General features: G+C 46.0%; 1 protein-coding gene across 1 annotated transcript; it reads left to right on the forward strand.

Moving 5' to 3' along the window:
• Nucleotides 1-10,119: 10,119 nt before the first annotated feature.
• LOC117530447 (cerebellar degeneration-related protein 2-like) lies at nucleotides 10,120-21,897 on the forward strand. The gene is made up of 7 exons (XM_034193327.1): nucleotides 10,120-10,321; nucleotides 15,053-15,165; nucleotides 16,414-16,562; nucleotides 16,649-16,813; nucleotides 20,050-20,257; nucleotides 20,544-21,316; nucleotides 21,347-21,897. Exons 1-6 carry the CDS (start codon nucleotides 10,243-10,245, stop codon nucleotides 21,291-21,293), a joined length of 1,464 nt encoding a protein of 487 aa, XP_034049218.1. The 5' UTR covers nucleotides 10,120-10,242; the 3' UTR covers nucleotides 21,294-21,316; nucleotides 21,347-21,897.
• Nucleotides 21,898-23,047: the final 1,150 nt, after the last annotated feature.

Consider the following 23,047-nt stretch of genomic DNA (forward strand, 5'->3'; position numbering starts at 1 on the left):
AGGAGATGCTGAAGAACAATGCAGCAGCTCTTGACTTGCTGAAGGATCCATCATCCTCCTAACACACTGACATGGCTGCAGAGCACATAGGGTCAGCTGTGGGAACACTCGGCCTCTTGCTGGGAATGAGGGGAGCTGTGCAGGCTTTTGAACAGGGAAATATCACAGATGCAGTAGTAGGATCTGTGCAGACAGCTCATGGAGTGGCATCAATGACAGCATCAGCTGTTGCCAGAAAAGCCCTGTCAGGAGAGACTGAGCTCGCCAAATCTGCCATGTCAGTGTTTAAGCGCTCCATACTAAAGTCCGGTCTAAAAGTATTGCCTGTTGTGGGAATTGGGTTTGGTATATACAGTGTAGAACAAGATATAGGGAGAGGGGATACTTTAGGAGATATCGATGCTGTATTAGGCTCTTTAACTGTTGCTCTTGATATTGTTGACATGGTAGCGCCTGAAGCGACATTGATAACAGTCCCTATAAATCTGGTTCTATCAGTCATCAGAATGGTCATTGATGATGTTTATGTGAGCATCAACGATGAACTGAACTGCATATGTGTGCACTGAAAAAATTACTTGACGAAGTTTGCTTCACACATACATCATTCCTGACAGCGGTGGAGAAACTGTCATCGACAACTATGATCCTTCAAAAGCACCAGACACGCTTCACTTCAGTGTCAGTTACAGTCACATCTCAGTGTCCAAATCTGAGAACGATGTTGTGTTCAGGTACGAGAACAGCCACACCGTCACCATTCAAAACTGGTTTTTAGGAGAAGCATATCGTCATGTGAACTTGGTGTCCAGAGACGGATTGCTGTTTGAGATTTCTTCTGCTGTGGTTTCTTCCGTTCGCCTGGTGGCCCGAGGCGTAAACATGATGTTTGAGACACAAGGTCAGACCGTCAATGCCTCACAGCCACTTTTACGCACCGTTACCAACATTTGTGGCAGTCGCTATGACGACACAATCATTGGGAATGATGAGAATAATCTGATTGACGGAGGAGGAGGTCAAAATTATTTGACAGGTGGCGACGGACAGGATACGTACATACTAAATGAAAGAAACCACTTGTCTGTGGTGATTGCGAACCACGCCAGAGATGAAAAAGCAGACATGGTCATAATAGAAGCCAATCTGCACATGTTTACCGCCACGGCACAGGGGGACGACGTCATTCTGAGTGCTTGTGGTGACAGTACAAATTTTGATGTGAGTCTGATGAACTGGTTCCGCTCACCGGCAGACAGACATTTATTTGTCATTACGAAAGACATGGTCAGTTTCACGATCTCTGAGGAAAAACCCGAATGCCTGCAGTCAACCTCCTCAAAGACAGGAATCAGTAAAGAGTTCACCAAGTGCATCAGAAGTCAGAGAATTGACTACAGCAACTCCAAATCAGCTCTGGTGGTGGACCTCAAGCAAGACAAGGCCCTCCACAGTGTGACGGAGGTACAAGGCTCAAAGCTTGATGACATTATCAAAGGAACCAAAGAACACAACATCTTAGTTCCAGGACGGGGAACGGATTTCCTTCAGGGTAGAGGAGGAGAGGACTGGTACAGGACTGGTCAGGGTGTAAAGACCATCAACAACCAATCACCCGATCGAGTGAGGGACATCCTCTTCCTGAAAGAACATTACCAGCGCATAATCTGTACCTGTGAGGGACGAGACCTTACACTGTCAGTAAACAGTACCAAAGATGTGATTCTACAGAACTGGTTTGAGTCAAAAAGCTTCCAGCACCTGCAGATCCAGACCAGTGACGGAGTAACAGCCACACTACCGTCCAACATCAGCAGCTGTGGCGACTGTGTAATGATGCCTATAAAGGTCGATTTTAGAAACCAGAAGCCTGAACAACTTCAGCAACAGCTGAGGGAGTGGACAACCTTAGCAAACTCTGAAGAAAAGACCCAGTCAAATACAGAAGACAAGTTCTTCAGAAGTGACCACTGTGTGACATATCAAAACAACTGTTCTACCAGAACCTTCTGCGACCTCTGGGGCAAAGTGATAATGATGTATAATGTTGAGTCAGTCAAGGAAGTCCACGGATCATCTGGTTTTGACATCATGGTTGGGAACAACAACATGAACATACGGCGACAAAGGCAAGGACACTTACATTATCAAACACAACTATGGAGACAATATAATGATCGATAACTTTGCAGAAGATCAGGTTACTGACACGGCGTTGGTTGACATGCATTTCCTCGATAGCAGCCAAGTCGATCTGGACTTAGAGAGAACAGGAGACATGATGGTCACAATCATGTCCAGAGGAGAAAAATTTAAATTCACTTTGCTCAACTACAATAGTGACAGGAAACAACAGCACGTAAACTTTCAGAGCTCTGATGGAGTGCATTTTACTTTGAAATTACTGAACACAACTGCCACAGTGCCTTCCTTTAAAATTGAAGCTTTCAAAGTGATTCTGACCCAAATCCAGATTGACTGCCACCTGGATCTCAACGCTTACAAAAATCTGTCATGGGTGGAAACCGTGCAAGGCTGTCCCTCAAAATCCAATAACATCATAGGGAATGATCTGAGCAACGCTCTGACTGGTGGATGGCAGGATGACATCCTACAAGGAGGCGATGGAAATGACACCTTGATAGGAGGAAAAGGAAATGACATTCTGATTGGTGGATTAGGAGATGACACTCTATATGGAGGGGATGGAAATGATACCATGATGGGAAACTCAGGCCAAGACATCTTCATTCCTGGACCGGGGGAAGATCTAGTGGACGGGGGTCTCGGCAGAGACACTGTTATGTACAAGGGTGATCATAAGAAAGGTGAAGGGGTTTACGTCAACCTGTTGACTGGACACGGCCTCTACGCCGACGCTGAGGGCGACATACTGAAGGATGTGGAAAATGTCATTGGCACCATCTACTCTGACATCTTGGTCTACGGGTATGAAAGCTCGCTGCTCAAAGGCTTGGGCGGAAATGACATCTTGGTGTCCACGGGTGGCGATTACCTCATTGGGGGTGAAGGAAATGACCTTTATATGCTGGCTTTCCACTGCGGCTCAGTCACCATTGATAACTGTGCAAAGGACGCTGCCACAGACATCATTTACTTCAGTTCTGCCTCCCCACTGCCGTGCAACTGGCAGGTGTTACTGGACAAAGTTCTGCTGACTTTCTTTGGACAGAATGACATGTTGCTAAAGATTGTGCTACAAGGATGGACCAATGATATAAGCAGCTGTGGTCATCTGAAGCTGGTATTCAGGAAGTTGGTGCTGTCTGTGGACGAGGTGCTCCAACAGTGTCATTTAACAGGAGGTGGACCCTTTGGTCCGGATCCGGCTGGGTCAGACCCAAAAGGATTTTCACAACATTGCCAATATTTTTAAATTAAAAAATTAGCACGTATGTTGTTTATACTAGTTAATTAACATTAAAATAAAATTTCAAATACCAAGTAGCTAATCTGGTTTAATGTGATTAAAACTATCTGGAGTCGTTTGGAACCATTTAAGACAAAATAAACTCATTTAATCTGTTTTAAAACCAGTTTAATGTTGTGTGGGCCGCCCGAAGAGGAGGTACTGCTGGCTCACCACCAGAGGGCGCCCTGCCTGTTGTCGGGTTTCAGGCACCACAGGGCGCAGTTGTCGGAGTCCACCAGGTGCACATTGTTGACAGCTGTCACACTCATCATCATCATCTTCACCATCTATAAAAGTCTGGGAGAGACATCACACTCTGCTGAGTTATCAGCTTACCCTATAGGTAAACTTTCTCAGCCATTTTGTGTCGTTTGCACATTCATTGTTTCTGAAGTCTTTGCAGTTGTGACTTATACTTGCAGCTTGTAGCCGAGTTTGTGGAAGTTGGAGGAGTTGGCGTTTCCACTCCTCACTTCTGACTTACTGAGTATAACCATTGACACTGCACGTCCTCCAGTTTTTCCTCTGCACTCTGGGAGTATCTGGATTTATTCCTCCAAGAGGACAACTGTATTATTGCTGACTGTTTGCTGGGTGTACACACACCCACCTTAACCTGTGTCTGTTCCTGCCAGCAGTACCGGATCTGACAGCTAGAAGCGGTGGCCACCTGGGGACTCAGGACTTGGCGGCTCCGGCGTATTGCAGGTCTCCGTTGGCGGGAGAACATCATTGGTCCCGGCTCTTCTCTGGTTAGGCGTCTCCTACCCTCGGGCCTGCCCACGCGTCACTGTGTTTTGGGATTGAAAGACTAAAAGCATATTTGGTTGTTTGTGCACATTTGCAGAATAAATTGTTATTTATTCGGACATCCTATTGGCCGTTCATTCACGCCCCCTAGCGTGGGTCCATGTACTTCACTTACCCAACATTTAATCTGATTTGAAAGTAGTTTGAAGTTGTCTGTTTTATGAAATGTGTGTTTTATATGCACACCAGTTAATGCAGTTTTTAATCAAATATAGTCAATTTGTTATCTGTGGAAACTGAAAGATTCTTGATCATTTTGGTGCTTTTTTTTTTTTGTCATTCTTCTCGACAAATTTCAGACTGATTTTTTGGGTTGTCTTTAAATGTTGAACTGTTTGTGTTGTTAAACTGTAAGGTGACAGGAATGTATAGAATTTAACTCTATTAAAGCTGATGTCAGACCTGAAGATGTTTAATTCATTTTATATAATTAGACCCATCAGTCTCCTCCTCTAGCTGACACCTTATCGTGGTGGGGGAGTTTGCATACCCGGATGATCCTAGGAGCTATGTTGTCGGGGGCTTTGTGCCCCTTGTAGGGTCTCCCAAGGCAAACAGGTCCTAGGTGACGGGTCAGACTAAGGGCAGTTCAGAACCTCCATGACCAGTAAAAAATCAAGGACCGAGATGACGCCCAGTATGGCGGAGCCAGGGCCCCACCCTGGAGCCAGGCCTGGGGTTGGGGCTCGCGCACGAGCACCTGGTGGTGGGGCCTTAGCCCATGGGGCCCGGCCGGGCTCAGCCCGAAAGAGTGACGTGGGCCCGCCCTCCTGTGGGTTCACCACCTAGAGAGGGGGCCATGGGGGTCGGGTGCAGAGAGGATTGGGTAGCGGTCAAGGGCGGGTGGCCCGGCGGCCCGGTCCATGCTCACAGCCCCTGGCTGTTGGGATGTGGAATGTCACCTCGCTGGGGGGGAAGGAACCTGAGCTTGTGCGGGAGGTTGAGAGATACCGACTAGAGACAGTCGGGCTCACTTCCATGCACAGCTTGGGCTCTGGTACCCAACTCCTGGAGAGGGGCTGGACGCTTCATTTTTCTGGCGTTGCCCACGGGGAGAGGCGGAGAGCTGGGGTTGCATTGCTTATTGCTCCCCAGCTCAGTCACCATGTGTTGGCGTTCACTCCAGTGAACGAGAGGGTCGCGTCCTTACGCCTTCGGGTTGGGGACAGATCTCTCACCGTTGTCTCGGCCTACGGGCCAAGCAGCGGTGCAGAGTACCCGACCTTCTTGGAATCCCTGGGAGGGGTACTAGATAGCGCTCCGACTGGGGACTCCATTGTTCTCCTGGGGGATTTCAATGCCCACGTGGGTGGCGACAGTGAGACCTGGAGAGGAGTGATTGGGAAGCACGGCCTCCCCGATCTGAACGCGAGTGGTGTTCAGTTGTTGGACTTCTGTGCTAGTCACAGTTTGTCCATCACAAACACCATGTTCAAGCACAAGGGTGTCTATAAGTGCACATGGCACCAGGACACCCTGAGCCGGAGGTCGATGATCGACTTTGTAGTCGTATCATCTGACCTTTGGCCACGTGTCTCGGACACTCAAGTGAAGAGAGGGGCAGAGCTGTCGACTGATCACCACCTGGTGGTGAGTTGGATCTGCTTTTATTTGCTGACTTCTCCTCAGCTTTTAATCTGATGCAACCACACCTTTTAGTTAAGAGGTTGAGGTATGATTTTAAATTGCCCCACCAGATTGTTGTATGGTTGTCAGACTTTTTGACTAATAGGAGGCAGAGAGTCTTGGTAAATGGACGTGTTTCAGACTCCGTGGTTTTGTCCACTGACTCACCACAGGGCTGTGTCCTTTCCCCCTTACTTTTTATTTTATATACAGATGAATGCAGAAGTGTTAGGCAGGGCAGTTATTTGGTTAAGTTTTCTGATGATACTGCTTTGCTGTCGCTCCTTCAGGGAGATGAGTCAGAACACGGGGAGGCCCTCACTGATTTTGTCTCATGGTGTGATGCAAATCACTTGGACTTAAATGTATCCAAAACGAAGGAGTTAATAATTGATTTCAGACGAAATAAAGGGTCAGCTGTGGACACTGTTATTCATGGTAAAGCCGTGGAAAAAGTCTCTGCATATAAATATTTAGGCACTTTCTTTGATGAGAAGTTGAAATTTGATGTAAATACAGCAGATATTGTGAAACGAGGGCAACAGAGAGTGTACCTTCTGCGCAAACTGAATTCCTTCTCTGTTAGGCCTGTTATCATGGGCCGCTTTTATCAGTCTTTTATTGAAAGCCTTTATGTTTTCTTTTATCTGCTGGTTTTCCAGCTTGGCTCTGAAGGATAAAAATAGGTTGTATAGTATTACAAGGATATGTTCAAAGATCATTGGAATGGAAACTAGAGACCTAGGTAGTTTTTGTGAACAACAAATGATAAGGAAGGCAAGATGTATTTTGTCTTCTTCCGGACATGTGTTAGCAGGTGAATTTTCTCTGTTGCCTTCGGGTCGACGTTATGTTTCACCTGTCTGCAGGACGAATCGATTGTTAAAATCCTTTATCCCTTCTGTTATCCGTCTTTTAAATTCTTTGTGAGGTGTAGATGTATAGGTATGAGGATGTATGGATGTTGTATATATATATATATTTTTTATCTTATTCTGTTTTTTGTTTTTGTTGTTGTTGTTGTATGTTAATGTGCCGGTATGCAGGCTGCCGAAACCAATTGCCCCTGGTGGGATGAATAAAGTTGTCTAAGTCTAAGTCTGGAAGGGGAGGAAGCCAGTCAGACCTGGCAGGCCCTAACGTATCGTGAGGGTCTGCTGGGAACGACTGGCGGAACCCTCTGTCAGCGAGGTCTTCAACTCCCACCTCCGGGAGAGCTTCTCCCAGATCCCAGGGGAGGAGTCCGAGTGGACCATGTTCTCCACCTCCATTGTCGATGCGGCTGCTCGTAGCTGTGGTCACAAGGTCTCTGGTGCTTGTCGCGGCGGCAATCCCTGAACCTGGTGGTGGACGCCGGAAGTAAGGGATGCCGTCAAGCTGAAGAAGGAGTCCTACTTATCTTTGTTGGTAGGTGGCAGCTGACAGGTACCGCCAGGCCAAGCGTGCCGCAGCCTGTGCGGTCGCAGAGGCAAAAACTCGGGTCCTGGGAGGAGTTGCGGGGAGGCCATGGAGGAGACTATCGGTTGGCCTCGAAGAGATTATGGCAAACCGTCTGAGCCTCAGGAGGCGGAGAAGCAGCTCTCCACCAGCACTGTTTACGGTGTGGGTGGGGAGCTGTTGACCCTGACTGGGATGTGTCAGGCGGGGAAGGAATACTTTGAGGATCTCCTCAATCCCATCGTCACGTCTTCCGAAGAGGAAGCAGAGACTGGGGACTCGGAGGCAGACTCATCCATTACCCAGGCCGAAGTCACCGAGGTGGTTAGAAGCTCCTCAGTAGCAAGGCTCCTGGGGTGGACGAAATCCGTCCTGAGTACCTTAAGTCTCTGGATGTTGTGGGACTGTCTTGGCTGACAAGCCTCTGCAACATCGCGTGGCGATTGGGGACAGTGCCTCTGGATTGGCAGACCGGGGTGGTGGTCCCTCTGTTTAAGAAGGGGGACCGGAGGGTGTGTTCCAACTATAGGGGGATCACACTCCTCAGCCTCCCCGGTAAGGTCTATTCCAGAGTACTGGAGACGAGAATTCGATCGATGGTCAAACCTTGGATTCAGGAGGAGCAGTGTGGTTTTCGTCCTGGTTGCCAGCACACTGGACCAGCTATACCGCTCCATGGGTGCTCAAGGGTTCATGGGAGTTTGCCCAACCAGTCCACATGTGTTTTGTGGATCTGGAGAACGGCATCTTGACCATGTCCCTCGGGGCACCCTGTGGGGGGTGCTCCGGAGTACGGGGTCCGGGGTCCTTTGCTAAGGGCTATCCGGTCCCTGTACGACCGCAGCAGGAGCTGGTTTTGCATTGCCGGTAGTAAGTCAACCTGTTTCCAGTGCACGTTGGCCTCCGCCAGGGCTGCCCTTTGTCACCGGTTGTGTTCATTATTTTTATGGACAGAATGTCTAGGTGCAGCCAGGGTGTATGAGGGGGTCTGGGTTGGGAACACAGAATCTCGTGTCTGCTGTTTGTGGATGATGTGGTTCTGTTGGCTTCGTCAAATCAGGACCTTCAGCGTTGCACTGGGCCGGTTTTGCAGCCAAGTGTGAAGTGTCCGGGATGAAGATCAGCGCCTCCAAATCCGAGGCCATGGTTCTCGACTGGAAAAAGGTGCTTTGCCCTCTTCAGGTCGGTGGAGTGTCCTTGCCTCAAGTGGAGGAGTTTAAGTATTCTCGGGGGTCTTGTTCACAAGTGAGGGACGGATGGAGCGTGAGATCGATAGACGGATCGGTGCAGAGTCTGCAGTGATGCAGTCGCTGTATCAGACCGTCGTGGTGAAGAGAGAGCTGAGTAGGGGGGCAAAGCTCTCGATTTACCGATCGATCTATGTTCCGATCCTCACCTATGGTCATGAGATTTGGCTCATGACCGAAAGAACGAGAGCACGAGTACAAGCGGCCGAGATGAGTTTCCTCCGCAGGGTGGCTGGGCACTCCCTTAGAGATAGGGTGAGGAGCTTGGTCACTTGGGAGGAACTTGGAGTCGAGCCGCTGCTCCTCCACGTCGAAAGGAGTCAGTTGAGGTGGTTCGGGCATCTTTCCCGGATGCCCCCTGGACGCCTCGCTGGAGAGGTGTTCCGGAGATGTCCCATTGGGAGGAGGCCCCGGGGAAGACCCAAGACACACTGGAGGGACTACATCTCTTGGCTGGCTTGGGAAGGCCTTGGGTTCCCCCTGGGGAGCTGGGGGAGGTGTGTGTGGATCAGGGGGTCTGGGTGGCTTTGCTTGAGCTGCTGCCCCCGCGACCCGACTCCGGATAAAGCATTAGAAAATGGATGGATGGATGGATGGACCCGTCAGCGGGATGACACGGGGTCCAAGCCCCGATCCAGCCAAGCGTGGATGACCTCCCGAGTGTGAGCGAGGGCCGATGCAGCCGAAGGGACGATGCAGCTCAGTCTCACGTATTATTGTTATTTTCATAATACTCTCATGAAATGTATCACGTTTTCGTGACACAGTCAAGTTTCAGTCACTATTTTTAACCATAACCATAATCCCAATCCCCCCCAAGTGTGTCACCCCAAATTTCACCCAAAATAATTTCATGATGCTGTCACAAAATAGGTTAAATGAGTTTTGGAGCTGCCATCATGACCTGGTGTGAGATGTGGTTGATCTCACACGTCCCATAAATACGGCAAGAGTGAAAGTCCACTTTCTGCATTTCATTATATAAGACTGATGGGTCTGTTTTTAAGAAATTTGATGAAGTGATGAAAAAACACTTCATATGAAAAAAAAAAAAAATCCAGAAGCTGATGCAGTCATCACTGAAACCGGCTTTAATGCCGCTAAATCTGATCATGTAAAATAAACAAAGTGATCCTGAACCCACGTGTGGATCTTGATGAGCACCGGAATGGAACAGCTTCATTCTTCCACCGGGTTTTATGCAGAGAGAAAAAAACCCTCTAGAGCGCGATACTGGGGCAAAGGCGTTGGACTTTATGTATTTATTTGACAGGGACAATGCAATCAAACATAGTTACAAAACAAAGCCTGCAGCTGATGCGATGCACACAGAGTATAGCTACTGCTAACTTTCAACTCCCGTCCCTGGGAGTTGAAAATTGATTTCATCATCATTCCCGTCTTGTCCTCCTACTTTACGAGCAGCACCTCAAGGCATCGTGAGTATTTCGCTGACATCAGGGAGAAAGGAGTTGCGTTTATTGCGCCATCTCTGCCACGTCCTCTGCAGCAGCAGCCGCTCCGTGGACCGGTGACCGGGATGGAGCGCTGCCGAGTGAGGATGGGGGGATGAGAGGAGGAGAAGAGGGGAGGAGTGAAGGAGGAAACAGACGAGAGGAAGGAACCACGTAGACGGGAACTGTCCGGGAGCCTGGAGGAGGACTATTGTTCGTCGGGAGGGAGTCGCCCATGCTGAGCTCCGGGATCATGGAGGAGTTCGTGACCGAGGAGGAGGAACCGTGGTACGACCAGCAGGACCTGGAGCAGGGTGAGACCGGGGCCGGGGGCCGGTGACCGGGGCCGGTGACAGCATCTTTAACAAAGGCAGCATAAGGACCAGAAATGGTTCCAAATCCACTGGAAACCTGAATAACGTTTCACCATATTTACTTTGTAGCTTGCAAACGTGCAAATAAAACTCATATTTCCCTCATATTATTAAAAATTTAACACTAAACATTAATAATAATTAAAAAAAAAATCAAAAGTTCATATTCTGCGTTTTTGGACCAGGATGTAGGGGAGACCGGGGTTGGTGTTACAGCGGTTGGTTATCATTGTGCTGCAGGTTGTTTGCTTGTATGGCAAAAATAATACTGATGATGACCACCAAGAGCATTTTCATGATTGGGGTTAGAACTTAAAACTGATGAAAAATTATGAAATTGGACCCAGACCCCATTGGAAGTCTGCCACTGCACAGGACATCTGGAAGTGTGCAAAACCACTGCACAGGTCTGTGACTGTTACTCAGATTTTTAAAGAGAAATTAAACTCTAACCCTCAGCCATTTAAGAGAATTTAATTTTTGCACAGCTGCTATTATATTTTCAATAAAAAAAAAATTACAATTTTTGTGCATTGATTTGTTTCCCCACTTCCTGAATGTGTGTAACCACATTGTTATCTTCCTCATTTAGTATGCATAAAACAAGGGTCATACATCAAAGCCTATTGGCTGTCAGGTGTTATTCAGGATTTTCATGTGTTAATCTGCTGCAAACTCCAGCTGCAGTGGAAAACTGCTGCGTTAGAGGACCGCAGGACATTTCATTGCCGGCTAATTAACCTAAATCAGGAGTCATAATTTGCTCCCATTTCTCGGTTATTAGACAGAGTGATGTGACGACTGTCTGACTGAGCCTCACCACAAAAAGCAGCAAAATGTTTTTGTTCTGTCATTTTGAAACTAAATGAGCACATGTGAATGAAACCAGATGTCTTCCTGTGATAATTACCTGCAGAGCGAAACAGGAACATGTCCTCTTGGATTTATTAGCTGTTTTGTCTTGTTATGTCAGTCAGACATCAGTAGACCTGACAATAAAAATAGATCTGCAGCAGTGGGTGAAGGCTCGGGGCTTCACTGGGGGTGATGGGCAGGAAAGGCTAAAAAAAAAAAAGTGGGGAGTGGGACCCAAAGACGTGGCACAGATAAATGTTACGTGAAGATTTTCTGTTGACTCTGGAGATGGTTGTGTGTGAAAATCCCCAGTAGATCAACAGTTTGTGACGTGTTCAAACACCGGGTGTGAATACTTGCATACATGTGATTTCTTAGTTTTTTATTTCTAATAAATTAGCAAAAAAAAAAAAAGTTTTCATGTTGTCATTATGGAGTGTTGTGAGTAGAATTTTGAGGGAAGAAATGACTTTACTCCATTTTGGAATAAGGCTGTAACATAAAATGTGGACAAAGTGAAACGCTGTGAATACTTTCTAGACGCTCTCTATTTTCGATCTTTTGTGATAGATTTTGATTGACAGATCAGCAAAAATAAACCTCCCAGTTAGCTGAAAGCACGCTGCAGTGACGACACAGCATCTTTATGAAAAGATCAGGGATTTTCACTTTAAAAGCATTCAGAGCAGGTTCACAAAAAATCTAATAAAAAAAAAAAAAATCTGGCAGCAGGTGCATGTGTCCTGTCTCATTTAGAACGATTGCAAAAAATGATGCTGGCGCCCAGAAAACATGATATGGACGCCTCGTGTTTTGGACTGAGACTTCCTTTGAATCCCGTTTAAATGAGGTGCACGTCGTTAACTCTCACGCATTTCAACACGTTAGCAGACAAGTGGTGGAAATGGTGAGGATGTTTGTGTTTTTGTTCCATCGTGTGTCCCTCGCTGGCTCCACTCCAGCACTCTGATGGTTTCGTATCAGCTGGACCCGACCGTTTGTTGGTGTCACATCTGCTGGGACACTTCCTCTATTGTTTTAAAGCTCTGATTGTGGCTTGGTATGTATTTTGTTCCACCTGAGGGCAGAATGTTGGACAGTAAAGATCCCAGTCTGCTGTTTGTCCAGAAGCAGTTTGCTGAAAAACAAACAAAGAAAAAAGATGCTCCATTTGACTGGAGCTCGAGGGTGATCACAGCACTTCCATCCCCACACACAGTCTGCATGTGTGCACGTGTATTTTGCATTAAAATGTGCACTGGCACGTGTGCCGGTGGTCTGGAGTCTTGACTTGCTGCTTTGTGCGATGGTGCAGAGAATCGACTGGCTCGCCCTTTCCTGCTGCTGCTTTCATCATCATTCTCGTCTTGTCTTCCTCGTTTATTATTCTGTTGTCACTTTGTGTTTTTGGGTGACTGTCTCGATTTCCTGCAGCTCCCCCCCCCAAGTACTCAAAGTGTGTTAAAGGAAATTCAAGTGTTTGAGGAAATTCATTTTCCCTCAAAATTCTATTCACAACACCCCATAATGACAACATGAAAACGTTTTAAGTTTTGCAAATTTATTAAAAATAAAAAAACTAAGGAGTCACACGTCCATAAGTATTCACAGCTTTTGTTTAGTACTTTGTTGATGCACCTTTGGCAACAATTACAGCCTGAAGTCTTCTTGAATATGATTCCACAAGCTTGGTGCACCTATCTTTGGGCAGTTTGGTCCATTCCTCTTTGCAGCATCTCTCAAGCTCCATCAGGTTGGATGGGGAGCGTTGGTGCACAGACATTTTCAGATCTCTCCAGAGATGTTCAGTCAGATTCAGGTCTGGGCTCTGGCTGGACCACTCAAGGACATTCACAGAGTTGTCCTGAAGCCACTCCTTTGATATCTCTGCTGTGTGCTTAGGGTCATTGTCCTGCTGAAAGATGAACCGTCGCCCCAGTCTGAGGTCAAGCGCGCTCTGGAGCAGGTTTTCATCCAGGATGTCTCTGTACATTGCTGCATTCATCTTTCCCTCAATCCTGACTAGTCTCCCAGTTCCTGCTGTTGAAAAACATCCCCACAGCGTGATGCTGCCACCACCATGCTTCACTGTAGGGATGGTGCCTGGTTTCCTCCAAACATCACGCCAAAGAGTTCAATCATTGTCTCATCAGACCAGAGAATTTTGTTTCTCCTGGTCTGAGAGTCCTTCAGGTGTCTTTTGTCAAACTCTAGTTGGGCTGCCATGTGCCTTTTACTAAGGAGTGGCTTCCGTCTGGCTACTCTACCATACGGGCGTGATTAGTGGATTGCTGCAGAGATGGTTGTCCTTCTGGAAGGTTTTCCTCTCTCCACAGAGGAATGCTGGAGCTCTGATAAAGTGACCATAAGGTTCTTGGTCACCTCGCCGACTAAGGTTCTTCTCTCCCAGTCACTCAGCTTAGACTGGCAGCCGGCTGTAGGAAGAGTCCTGGTGGATGATGGAGGTCACTGTGCTCATTGCGACCTTCAAAGCAGCAGAAATGTTTCTGTACTCTTCACCAGATTTGTGCTCCAGACAATCCTGTCTCAGAGGTCTACAGACAATTCCTTTGACTTCATGCTTGGTTTGTGCTCTGACTGTCAGCTGTGGGACCTTATATGTAGAGAGGTGTGTGTCTTTCCAAATCATGTCCAATCAACTGAATTTACCCCAGGTGAACTCCAATTAAGCTGTAGAAACATCTCAAGGATGATCAGTGGAAACATGAGACACCTGAGCTCAATTTTGAGCTTCATGATAAAGGCTGTGAATACTTATGTACACGTGATTTATTAGTTTTTATTTTTAATAAATTTTCAAATCTCAAAAAAGCTTTTTTCGCATTGTCATTATGGGGTATTGTGTGTAGAATTTTGAGAGGAAAAATGAATTTAATCCATTTTGGAATAAGACTGTAACATAAAATGTGGAAAAAGTGAAGCTCTGTGAATACTTTCTGGATGCTCTGTATTTTGGATCTTTTGTGATAGATTTTGATTGACAGATCAGTAAAAATAAACCTCCTGGTTAGCTGAAAGCACGCTGCAGTGACACAGCATCTTTGTGAAAACTTCAGGGATTTTCACCTTAAAAGCACTCAGAGCAGGTGCACAAAAAATAAATAAATAAATAAAAATACTTTCCGGATGCACTGCGTATGAAAACAGGATGTTCAACCACATGAACCCCAAAGCATTTTCCAGTGCTTTGATTAGCTCAAATTCACCCAAAAAAAGCAACAACAGCAAATAAATAAATAGAATACCCCCGTCCCAAAAAAAGCCCAACACTGAAAGAACATAAAGCCTAATGAAATTACTTTAATTGGTTCATATGGTTTGAATTTTTTTTTTTCACAATCAGTCAAATAGTGAAAACAGCCTCCTTGATGACACTAATCATGACTCTATGATGATAAAAAACCTCTTCTAATCCACGTCTTGCTGAGTCATACCTGCAGATGAATTCTGCTGACTCATGGTTGTAATGCTGCATGCTGACTCATTGGAGTTGGAGGTGCAGCAGAACTGAACTGAAAGCAGCCTCTGGTGTTAAAATCACTCCCAGTGAAAGGATTTGACACGTACATTCAGTGTGTACTTTTGTTGCGATTGATGACGTGGGACAGGAAGTGAGTCAGCACAGAGAGAGAGGCTGCTCCACTATGCGTGACATTACCAGGTCACTGCAGAGGTGATTGGACCTCATTTTCTCTGGATGTGTGCACTCAGAATTAGAATTATTAGGCTTCCTGTTTTTTTCTTTTGACTCCCTCTTTCCTTCCTCTCCTTTGACTTTTATCTCATTGCCTCTAGACCTCCACCTGGCGGCGGAGCTTGGAAAGACGCTGCTGGAGAGGAACAAGGAGCTGGAGGACTCGCTGCAGCAGATGTACATCACTAATGAAGAGCAAGTGCAGGAGATTGAGGTTTGATTTGTTAAGTTAATTTGGCCACTCAGGGAGATTAAAATATTTTCTTGAGTAATTCCTGTGGATATTTCACAGGAACACCTCAGTGGATGTAAACACTGTCCAGAATGGAGGCAGTTGTCTGATGTGTCTGTTCATGCAGTATTATAACATGGTGTGACTTAGAGACGTGGGAAGGAGTGAAGAGCAGCATGGTGTGGACATCTGGTGTGGACGGCGGGTTGACTCAGATGTGAAAGAGTGAGTGGACATGTTGATATGTGAAGCAGAAGTCCGAAGACTTGAGTGGGTGTGTGATGATCAGGAGGTCAGGTGTGGAAAGGAGGCAGTGCTTGAATGCTGTTGTGAGAACTTAACCAGATGACATGATGTGGGAGCTTAACCAGGTGAGGATTGTTCAAAAATCAGTGATGAAAGTTTTCCGGAAATTACCGGAAATCAGGGTTGTTACTCGCGTAGTAAATATTTCCGGGTTATTTTTGACAATATACGTCAGAGTCCATTCATTCAGTTCATTTCAGTTCCACGCCCAAACAGTTGGTGGCGGTAATGCACCGTCTCGGTTTGCTAGCTGCAAAAAATTTCAAAAGAAGAAGAAGAGTTCATTTGTTTTGGTCTAAAGATCTTATAAAGTCATATTTTTTGGGACTGCGCTGCTGTTTTCCTAACAGTTTACTTTGTTGTGGACATTAAAAGTCATGAGCTGCATTTTTCCTCCAGTGATCATACATTAAGTGGAGCTAACGGGTGACAGGAGCACAAAACGAAAGCAGAACGTGACAAAATAAGCTCAGTGTTCACCAACAGGAAACCTATCTGATAATCCCAATATTAAAAAACCAAAAAATCAAACAAAAAACTGAGAACCATATGAACAGGCAGAACAGACCACAAGCATTTGCAGTCACTTGTAAAACAACTTCTCGACACCTCACCAAGTGCAAAAGAAGCAGTAGATCACAAATCCGACTGTCTTGGCTCGTTTGCATGTAGCTGATCCAAAAGTCAGCTCTATTCAACAAATTGTGTGTTTTGATAACATGCATTCATCACCAAGCCGCCGCCCAGTTTTACTACAGATAGTGGCGTTTGTGAATGATGATTAGCTCCACGCTTAGGATGCAAAAGCAACAGTCAAGTCCCCAAGACGTCTCCGTGTCACCAACATGTCCGTCCCTCACCAACTCGTTAGCTCCTGTCTGTTGTGGTGTTTTGAATAAGATGTGCTGTGTCGTGTTTTTGCAGTACCTGTCCAAGCAGCTGGAGGTTCTTCGGGACATGAATGAACAGCACGCTAAAGTATATGAGCAGCTGGACGGGACTGCCAGAGAACTAGAAACCACCAACCACATGCTGGTGATGGACAGCAAGACGTCTCAGCAGAAGATCGAGACGTGAGTTTGACTCGAAGTTTTCCTTGTGTTTCTCCTTTATCCTCTTTTGTTTTTTGCTCATGCTTTCTGCCGTCCTCATGGAACAGGTTAACAGGAACCATTGAGGCTTTGCAGAACCAGGTGGAGTCTCTGTCAGGGCAGGTGGAACAACTTCGCTCCATGGAGCAGCTCCGCGTCAGGAGAGAGAAGAGAGAAAGACGCAAGACCATCCACTCCTTTCCCTGCCTGAGGGAGCTTTGCACAGCACCAAGGTGCGACATTTTTAATCTTTTCCTGGACACTGGAGAAGAGCAGAACATTTTTACAACACTGGAAAACACATTCACTAAACAACACTGGACTGTAGATGGCGCTCTAAATAATAAACAACAAATTAAGTAATGAGGTTCTTTCATATATCTTTGGATTAATATTAGGGGCAGGCGTCTCACCCTTATAAAATGATATGTATCGAAATACATGTGCTACGATACGATTCAGGAAGGATACATTTTGTTTTAGAACAATTCGATATCATTCGATTTGGTGCGATATGATGCAGTCTGATAAAGTTCTTTGTTTAATGTAGACTTTTGTTATTCCAAGTTAAATTACAGTAAATCAAAAGTTTAATGGCTTCCCCTCAAATACACATTTCCTGAAAAACCAGGGACCTTCTTCATATTTTTACTACTGTGCTGCCGCACATTGGCACCGCCTCACCTGATGTTAGTAAGTACCGTATTTTCCGGACTATAAGTCACACCGGAGTATAAGTCACATGGACATACAGGTATGTTAACTTAACATGAAAAGTTCAGATGATAATATTGTGACGGCTACCGTTTTCGGATGCATATTTCACCAGTCGCAACTTGTAATCTGCAGAGTATGATTTTCTTTTTGGTGGCATATTTTTTGGGCCTTCTCCGTTGTCTTGTTATCAGTAATGTTGAAATTTTTATTTTTTTATGGTAGTCAGAAGTCGCAGGAACAGTCACACAAGCCTTGAGCGCCCTCTCGTGAGCTGCATTTTACCTACAGATATGTTTGTATTTTGCGGACCACATTGTGAGCCGAACCATAACCCGCACCATCGCTGAACGGTTCTTTTCTAACACATTACCCGCTGTGGACCATAGTACACACCAGGTGTCAGCTGCCGATGTTCATGCAGCACCTACCTGCGCAGCTCATGACCTCCCCGTGGTGTCGACGCCAGCTCCTTCCAAGCTAATCCTCCGCTGTCGCTCACCCAGTGCTCCCATGCAGCTCTCAGCGTCAACTTAAACACTCTGCTTACACTGATATCCAAGGGTTGAAGCTGTTTTGTTCGCCCTCCCCAAATAACAGCAAACACCGTGTTCATCTGCTTCACACGCTGTTTCACAATCATTGTCTGGGTGAGGTGAGGAATACGCGTCCAGTGTTCTGTTCTCCGATTGGTTATCGCGACCAGCGTGACCTATAGGGCGGCCGCCATACTACAGTGCCCATGATGCATTGCATTTCCGTTTCCGGTGGCCATTTTAAAACATAGAGCGACTCTGTCACATAAAATTGTTTTATTACGGTAAATTAATTGAGAATCTACCGGTATATTTTTCATTTATAAGTCGCTCTGGAGTATAGGTCGCACCCCCAGCCAAAACATGTAAAAAAGTGCAACTTATAGTCCGAAAAATACGGTAAGTCACGTTTATTTGAAATGGGACAATGCATATTAACGAACATAGTTACATGTAAATATGCCGGATTGTAGCAGGATGCTAATTTCCATCTGTAGTCCCAGTAGCATAGAAACAGACTAAGAACACACAACATACCAAAACAAATCAATCATGACAGAAAGCAATTAAAACCGAATATACATACAAATATTTACAAATTCAAAGTAGCAACAATTGATCGTTAATGAGCAGCCGACAGGTGGAGGAACCAAAAGAGTTTTATGATGATGGGTGATTGAGGTGCAAATGTACTGCATTAAAGTGACAAGTGCTACGTGCAAAGTGCTTCAGTGCCTGGTTGAATTGCGAATTACAGTACTGGGTTGTACTGCACGTTGCCGAATACACTCATTTGCACGTGCACAAGTGTAAATATTGCACAGGGTGTCATACACAAGTTTATTGTGTAAAGACTACTAAACCATTTATTAACATAAAAGTACACAAGGGCATTGTGTACATATAACTGAAAAAAAGCATAACTTTCCTGTTGTGAAATGGTATGACAGTATTAACAAAGTGTGAATTGAACATAAAATTAAAAAGGGTACATTTATTTATTACACTGCCTGCAGCTATCAGCTATGTTGATTTTGTTTACCACACAGGCAAAGTTAATGCTCCTTGACCAGTTCATAGTACATTTAAAGCAAATCAGGTGTCTGTGTATTGATGTAAATCAGGGGTGGGCAACTTGTTCCAGAAAGGGCCAAGAGGGTGCAGGTTTTCTTTGCAGCCACTGACTCCACCAGGTGATTTCACTATTTAGTATCACTTTCAGCAGATGGAATCAGTTAATCAATGAACCAATGGACCAAATTACATTTAAGGTGAGCTTTTATCTATGCCTAGTTGTTACTTTGTTTTCACCAAAATACTAAATAAATAATTCATTTCCTAAACCAGCTTTCGCCCTCGGAGGGCAGGCACATTGGTAGCGCCCTTCACGAAGCAGTAGCGTAGCTAGGTGTAGCTGACCATCGAATCACCATTTGCAAGTTCAGGTGATGCACTTAACTCTGTGATTGCATCACTTGCTACCGATGTGTTGTCGAAACAGGTTCATCATATTCCTACATGTGTCTTTACACCAAGTGATGCAGAGGAGGTGATGTGTCCAGTCAAGCCTCCGACATTGGCCAGCGGAGGCGAACAGAGCAGTAACAGTGTAGTAACAGACGTGACTTGGCGGTAGTGGAGCTCAACTCTTTTAGGATGAATGTTGAAGATTTTAAGCATGTAGAAAATTTTTCTTGGACCGCGGCAAATATCTGTGTTGCCTGACTGACATCCTTTTAGCTTCTGTGGAGTCTGGTGGACCTTGGCACTAGTCAACGTTAATCAACTTTTCACTTTCCATCGGCAAACGTTTGGCTAATCGTCAGAGTGTGAACGGGCTATAAAGCTGCAGCCTGTGAGTTACTTAAGGTTGTTGTCAGCAACATCTAGAGTCTCTGGCATTTTAACACCTCATTGGGAAATGCTGACTGACAACCCAACAGTCTGACTAATTAAATTTGTGTACGCTCAACTTCAAGAAGGTTCTCCAGAAAGTAATCAAAACGTAGGTCCTAGTAATTTCGTTTGACCTCTTGCTTTTTGTTTGTAATCACCACAGTGGCCCAAATATGGATCCACATGATGGTTTGGCACAGATTTTACACCAGATGCCGTCACCTGATGCAGCTCCAGGTGTACGTGGAAAATGGCCTTGAACTGGGAACCTTCTGTTCTGGAAGCTGCTCCAGGTCTTAAACTTACACTTGTTATTTTGTCAGGTACGAGGATGAGTTTGTGGTGGGCAGAGCTGAGAGCTTTTCCGTGGATGCAAAGCATCAGCCATTTGAAGAAGAGAACTGGCATTTGAGGGAGGCGGTGTCGGCCCTGCGGGGAGCCATCCGCAGTGAGAGAAGTCGTAGAGAGGGGGTGGAGCGAGAATGTAACCTCCTCCTGGCTGAGTTCTCACGCCTGCAGACACGGGTGAAGGTGAAGAACATTTTTGGTTTACCTTCTAAAGCAGGGGTGGGCAATCATGTGCCATAAAGGGCCGAGACACTGCAGGTTTTCCGTGCAACCAGTCACCTCAGCAGGTGATTTCATTAATGATCAGGTGTCTCAGCAGGTGATTTCATTGACAACCAGCAACCCACCTGCTGAGGTGAATGGTTGCATGGAAAACCTGCAGTGTCTCGGCCCTCGATGCCCACCCCTGTTCTAAAGCTTGGCAGGTGTTAACTGTGCAGACTTCAGCGTGATTGTCATTGTCTTTCAGGATGCCGAGAGCTGCCAGGCGAGGCTACGTGAGCTGGAGATGGAGCTATACGAGCTGCAGCAGCTACGCCGCGCTCGGACTTTCCTGCTAAGTGGCGAGGATGATGGCGTGGGTCTGACCCAGACCGTCCTCAACATCACCCCAGAGACCGATACGTTCCTGGAAGGTGATGCTGGGGAGACAGGAGGCGGCGTGAGGGAGCAGACGGAGGGTGGAGATGGCGCGGGAGGAGAGGTTCTCCCAGAGTCCAATCCAGTGAGGAAAAGCTGCAGCGACACAGCGCTCAATGCCATTGTGGCCCGCGATGCATCGGGCCGCAGGAGAGGGAGCTACGCTCTCCACGCCAACAGTGTGAGGAAGAGAGGGATGTCCATCCTCAGGGAGGTGGACGAGCAGTACCACGCCCTGCTGGAGAAATACGAAGAGCTATTAGGGAAGTGTAAACGCCATGAAGAGAGCCTGTGTCATGCTGGTGTCCAGACGTCACGACCTGTCTCGCGAGACCCATCCATGAAAGATTGTGCTATGGGCCCCACCCCCGCCCCTCCCCCTACACCCACCCAGTCGCCCTCCACCCCTGAGGCCATTGAGAGCATCAGCAAGCAGGTGGAGGCGGTGGACAAACGTCTGGGACAGAACACTCCGGAGTACAAGGCCCTTTTTAAGGAGATCTTCTCTCGTATTCAGAAGACCAAAATGGACATCAAAGCCACCAAAGCAGCTAAAGCTAGCAAATCTAGTAAACATTAAGGGAGACATACTGCAGTTTCACTGAAGCAACTTTGTTTGCATACTTGTCTGTGTACCTTACGTATTCATGAAGGACTAACACGTTTAACCACCAGGGGCCAGATTAGGATTGAGTCATTCCTCTATTGATACCATAATATCTCCTTTTCATGTTGCCAGTCTCATAGCTGTAGCAGGAGAATATTCTTCAAAACCCTTCAGTCACAGTGTCTCTAATTCCTCATACTGCCCCCGTGATTCAGGCGGGTATTGCACCTGGCATAGATGTGATAATTTAGAACATCCCGTTCTCATGAAACGTTCATAGTTAAACATACAAAAGTAATGCACAACAATTTATATATAACCCATGTCATCATGTGGCCACAGAAAGGGATATTCCTCTTATCATTATTGTAACCCCGAAGCTAACCCGAATCCAACGCTATGTTTTGAATATTTTTTGCCAAACACGTGTTGCACGTGCACAGATTTTTGTGGGATTGTGCACAAAATACCCTGTATAACTTTTTGTAAGATATACCAACTGCTTCATGAAAATATTAGAGCCTGACCAATATGGATTTTTTTTTTAAGGGCCGATATGATACCGATATTATGGAATGAAAAATATGATACCTACTCGTATATATCTGACAGTATTTACACAAAAATGGCAATGATTCCTAGTATTTCTTGATCAAACCCTCATGACAACAATATGTAACTGAGGTTTGATGTTTCATAACCAACTTGTACAACACGCTGCCTTCACTCAAGTTGGCAGTTGCCATCTCACATCGCGTAGCATTTGCATAAAGAAGACTTTTCCTCAGGCAGAACGGTGGTTTAGTGGTTAGCACTGTTTCCGCACAGCAAGACAGTCATGGGATTGATTCCTACCTGTGGCCTTTCTGTGTGGAGTTTGCGTGTTGTCCTTGTGTTTGTGTGGGTTCCCTCCATGTCCTCCGGCTTCCTCCCAAAGACATGCAGGTTAGGTGGACTGGAAACGTTTTGTCCATAGGTGTGACTGTATTTGTCTGTATGTGGCCCTGTGACAGACTGGCGCCCTGTCCAGGCTGAACCCCACCTCACGCCCTGTGACTGCTGGGATAGGCTCCAGCCTGCTTGTGACCCTTGATTGGTGTAAACAGTTCAAAATGAGTGAGTGAGACCTCTCCGCTATTTTGGCCCCTCCTAGCTGATGGCATAGCAACCACTTGCCTCTTGTCGCTGTAAAACTGAATGAAAATGAATGACAGCTGGTTGCTTTGCCTCTGTCTCTTGTAGCTAATGTAACCAAGAGCTGATGGGGTCCCAGCCATACTTGACAGCATTGTAAACAGTGCTGTTGTCCCCCAGTATGCTGGACAAGTTACCTAAGACCACTATTTCCAACAGAGTGTTTTTCTGCATTTCATACTGACGAAAATACCGATATATTAGCGAAAGGCTCATATCGGCAGATATTACTGGCCAGCCGATATATTGGTCGGGCTCTGCAGAACACATAGTTTAGAACATTCGGATGAAACAGGATATACGTAATGCTGCATATGCAAATAACACCAAGTTTGTTTTCGCCTTAGTTATACCTCACCTGTTTCCAGGAAGCATGAAAATGTGCTCAGCCGCTGTTCTCTGCTATGAGGATTTTTTTCAGATTTCTGAGACTCAGAATTATAATAATCTTTAGTGCTTCATAACAGAAAACTGACAATAATGAGCAAAAACATCATACACCAAATATTAATGAACATGTTACCTGTTGAATT

Source organism: Thalassophryne amazonica, chromosome 18 (assembly GCF_902500255.1).
Source record: "Thalassophryne amazonica chromosome 18, fThaAma1.1, whole genome shotgun sequence".
NCBI lineage: Eukaryota > Metazoa > Chordata > Actinopteri > Batrachoidiformes > Batrachoididae > Thalassophryne > Thalassophryne amazonica.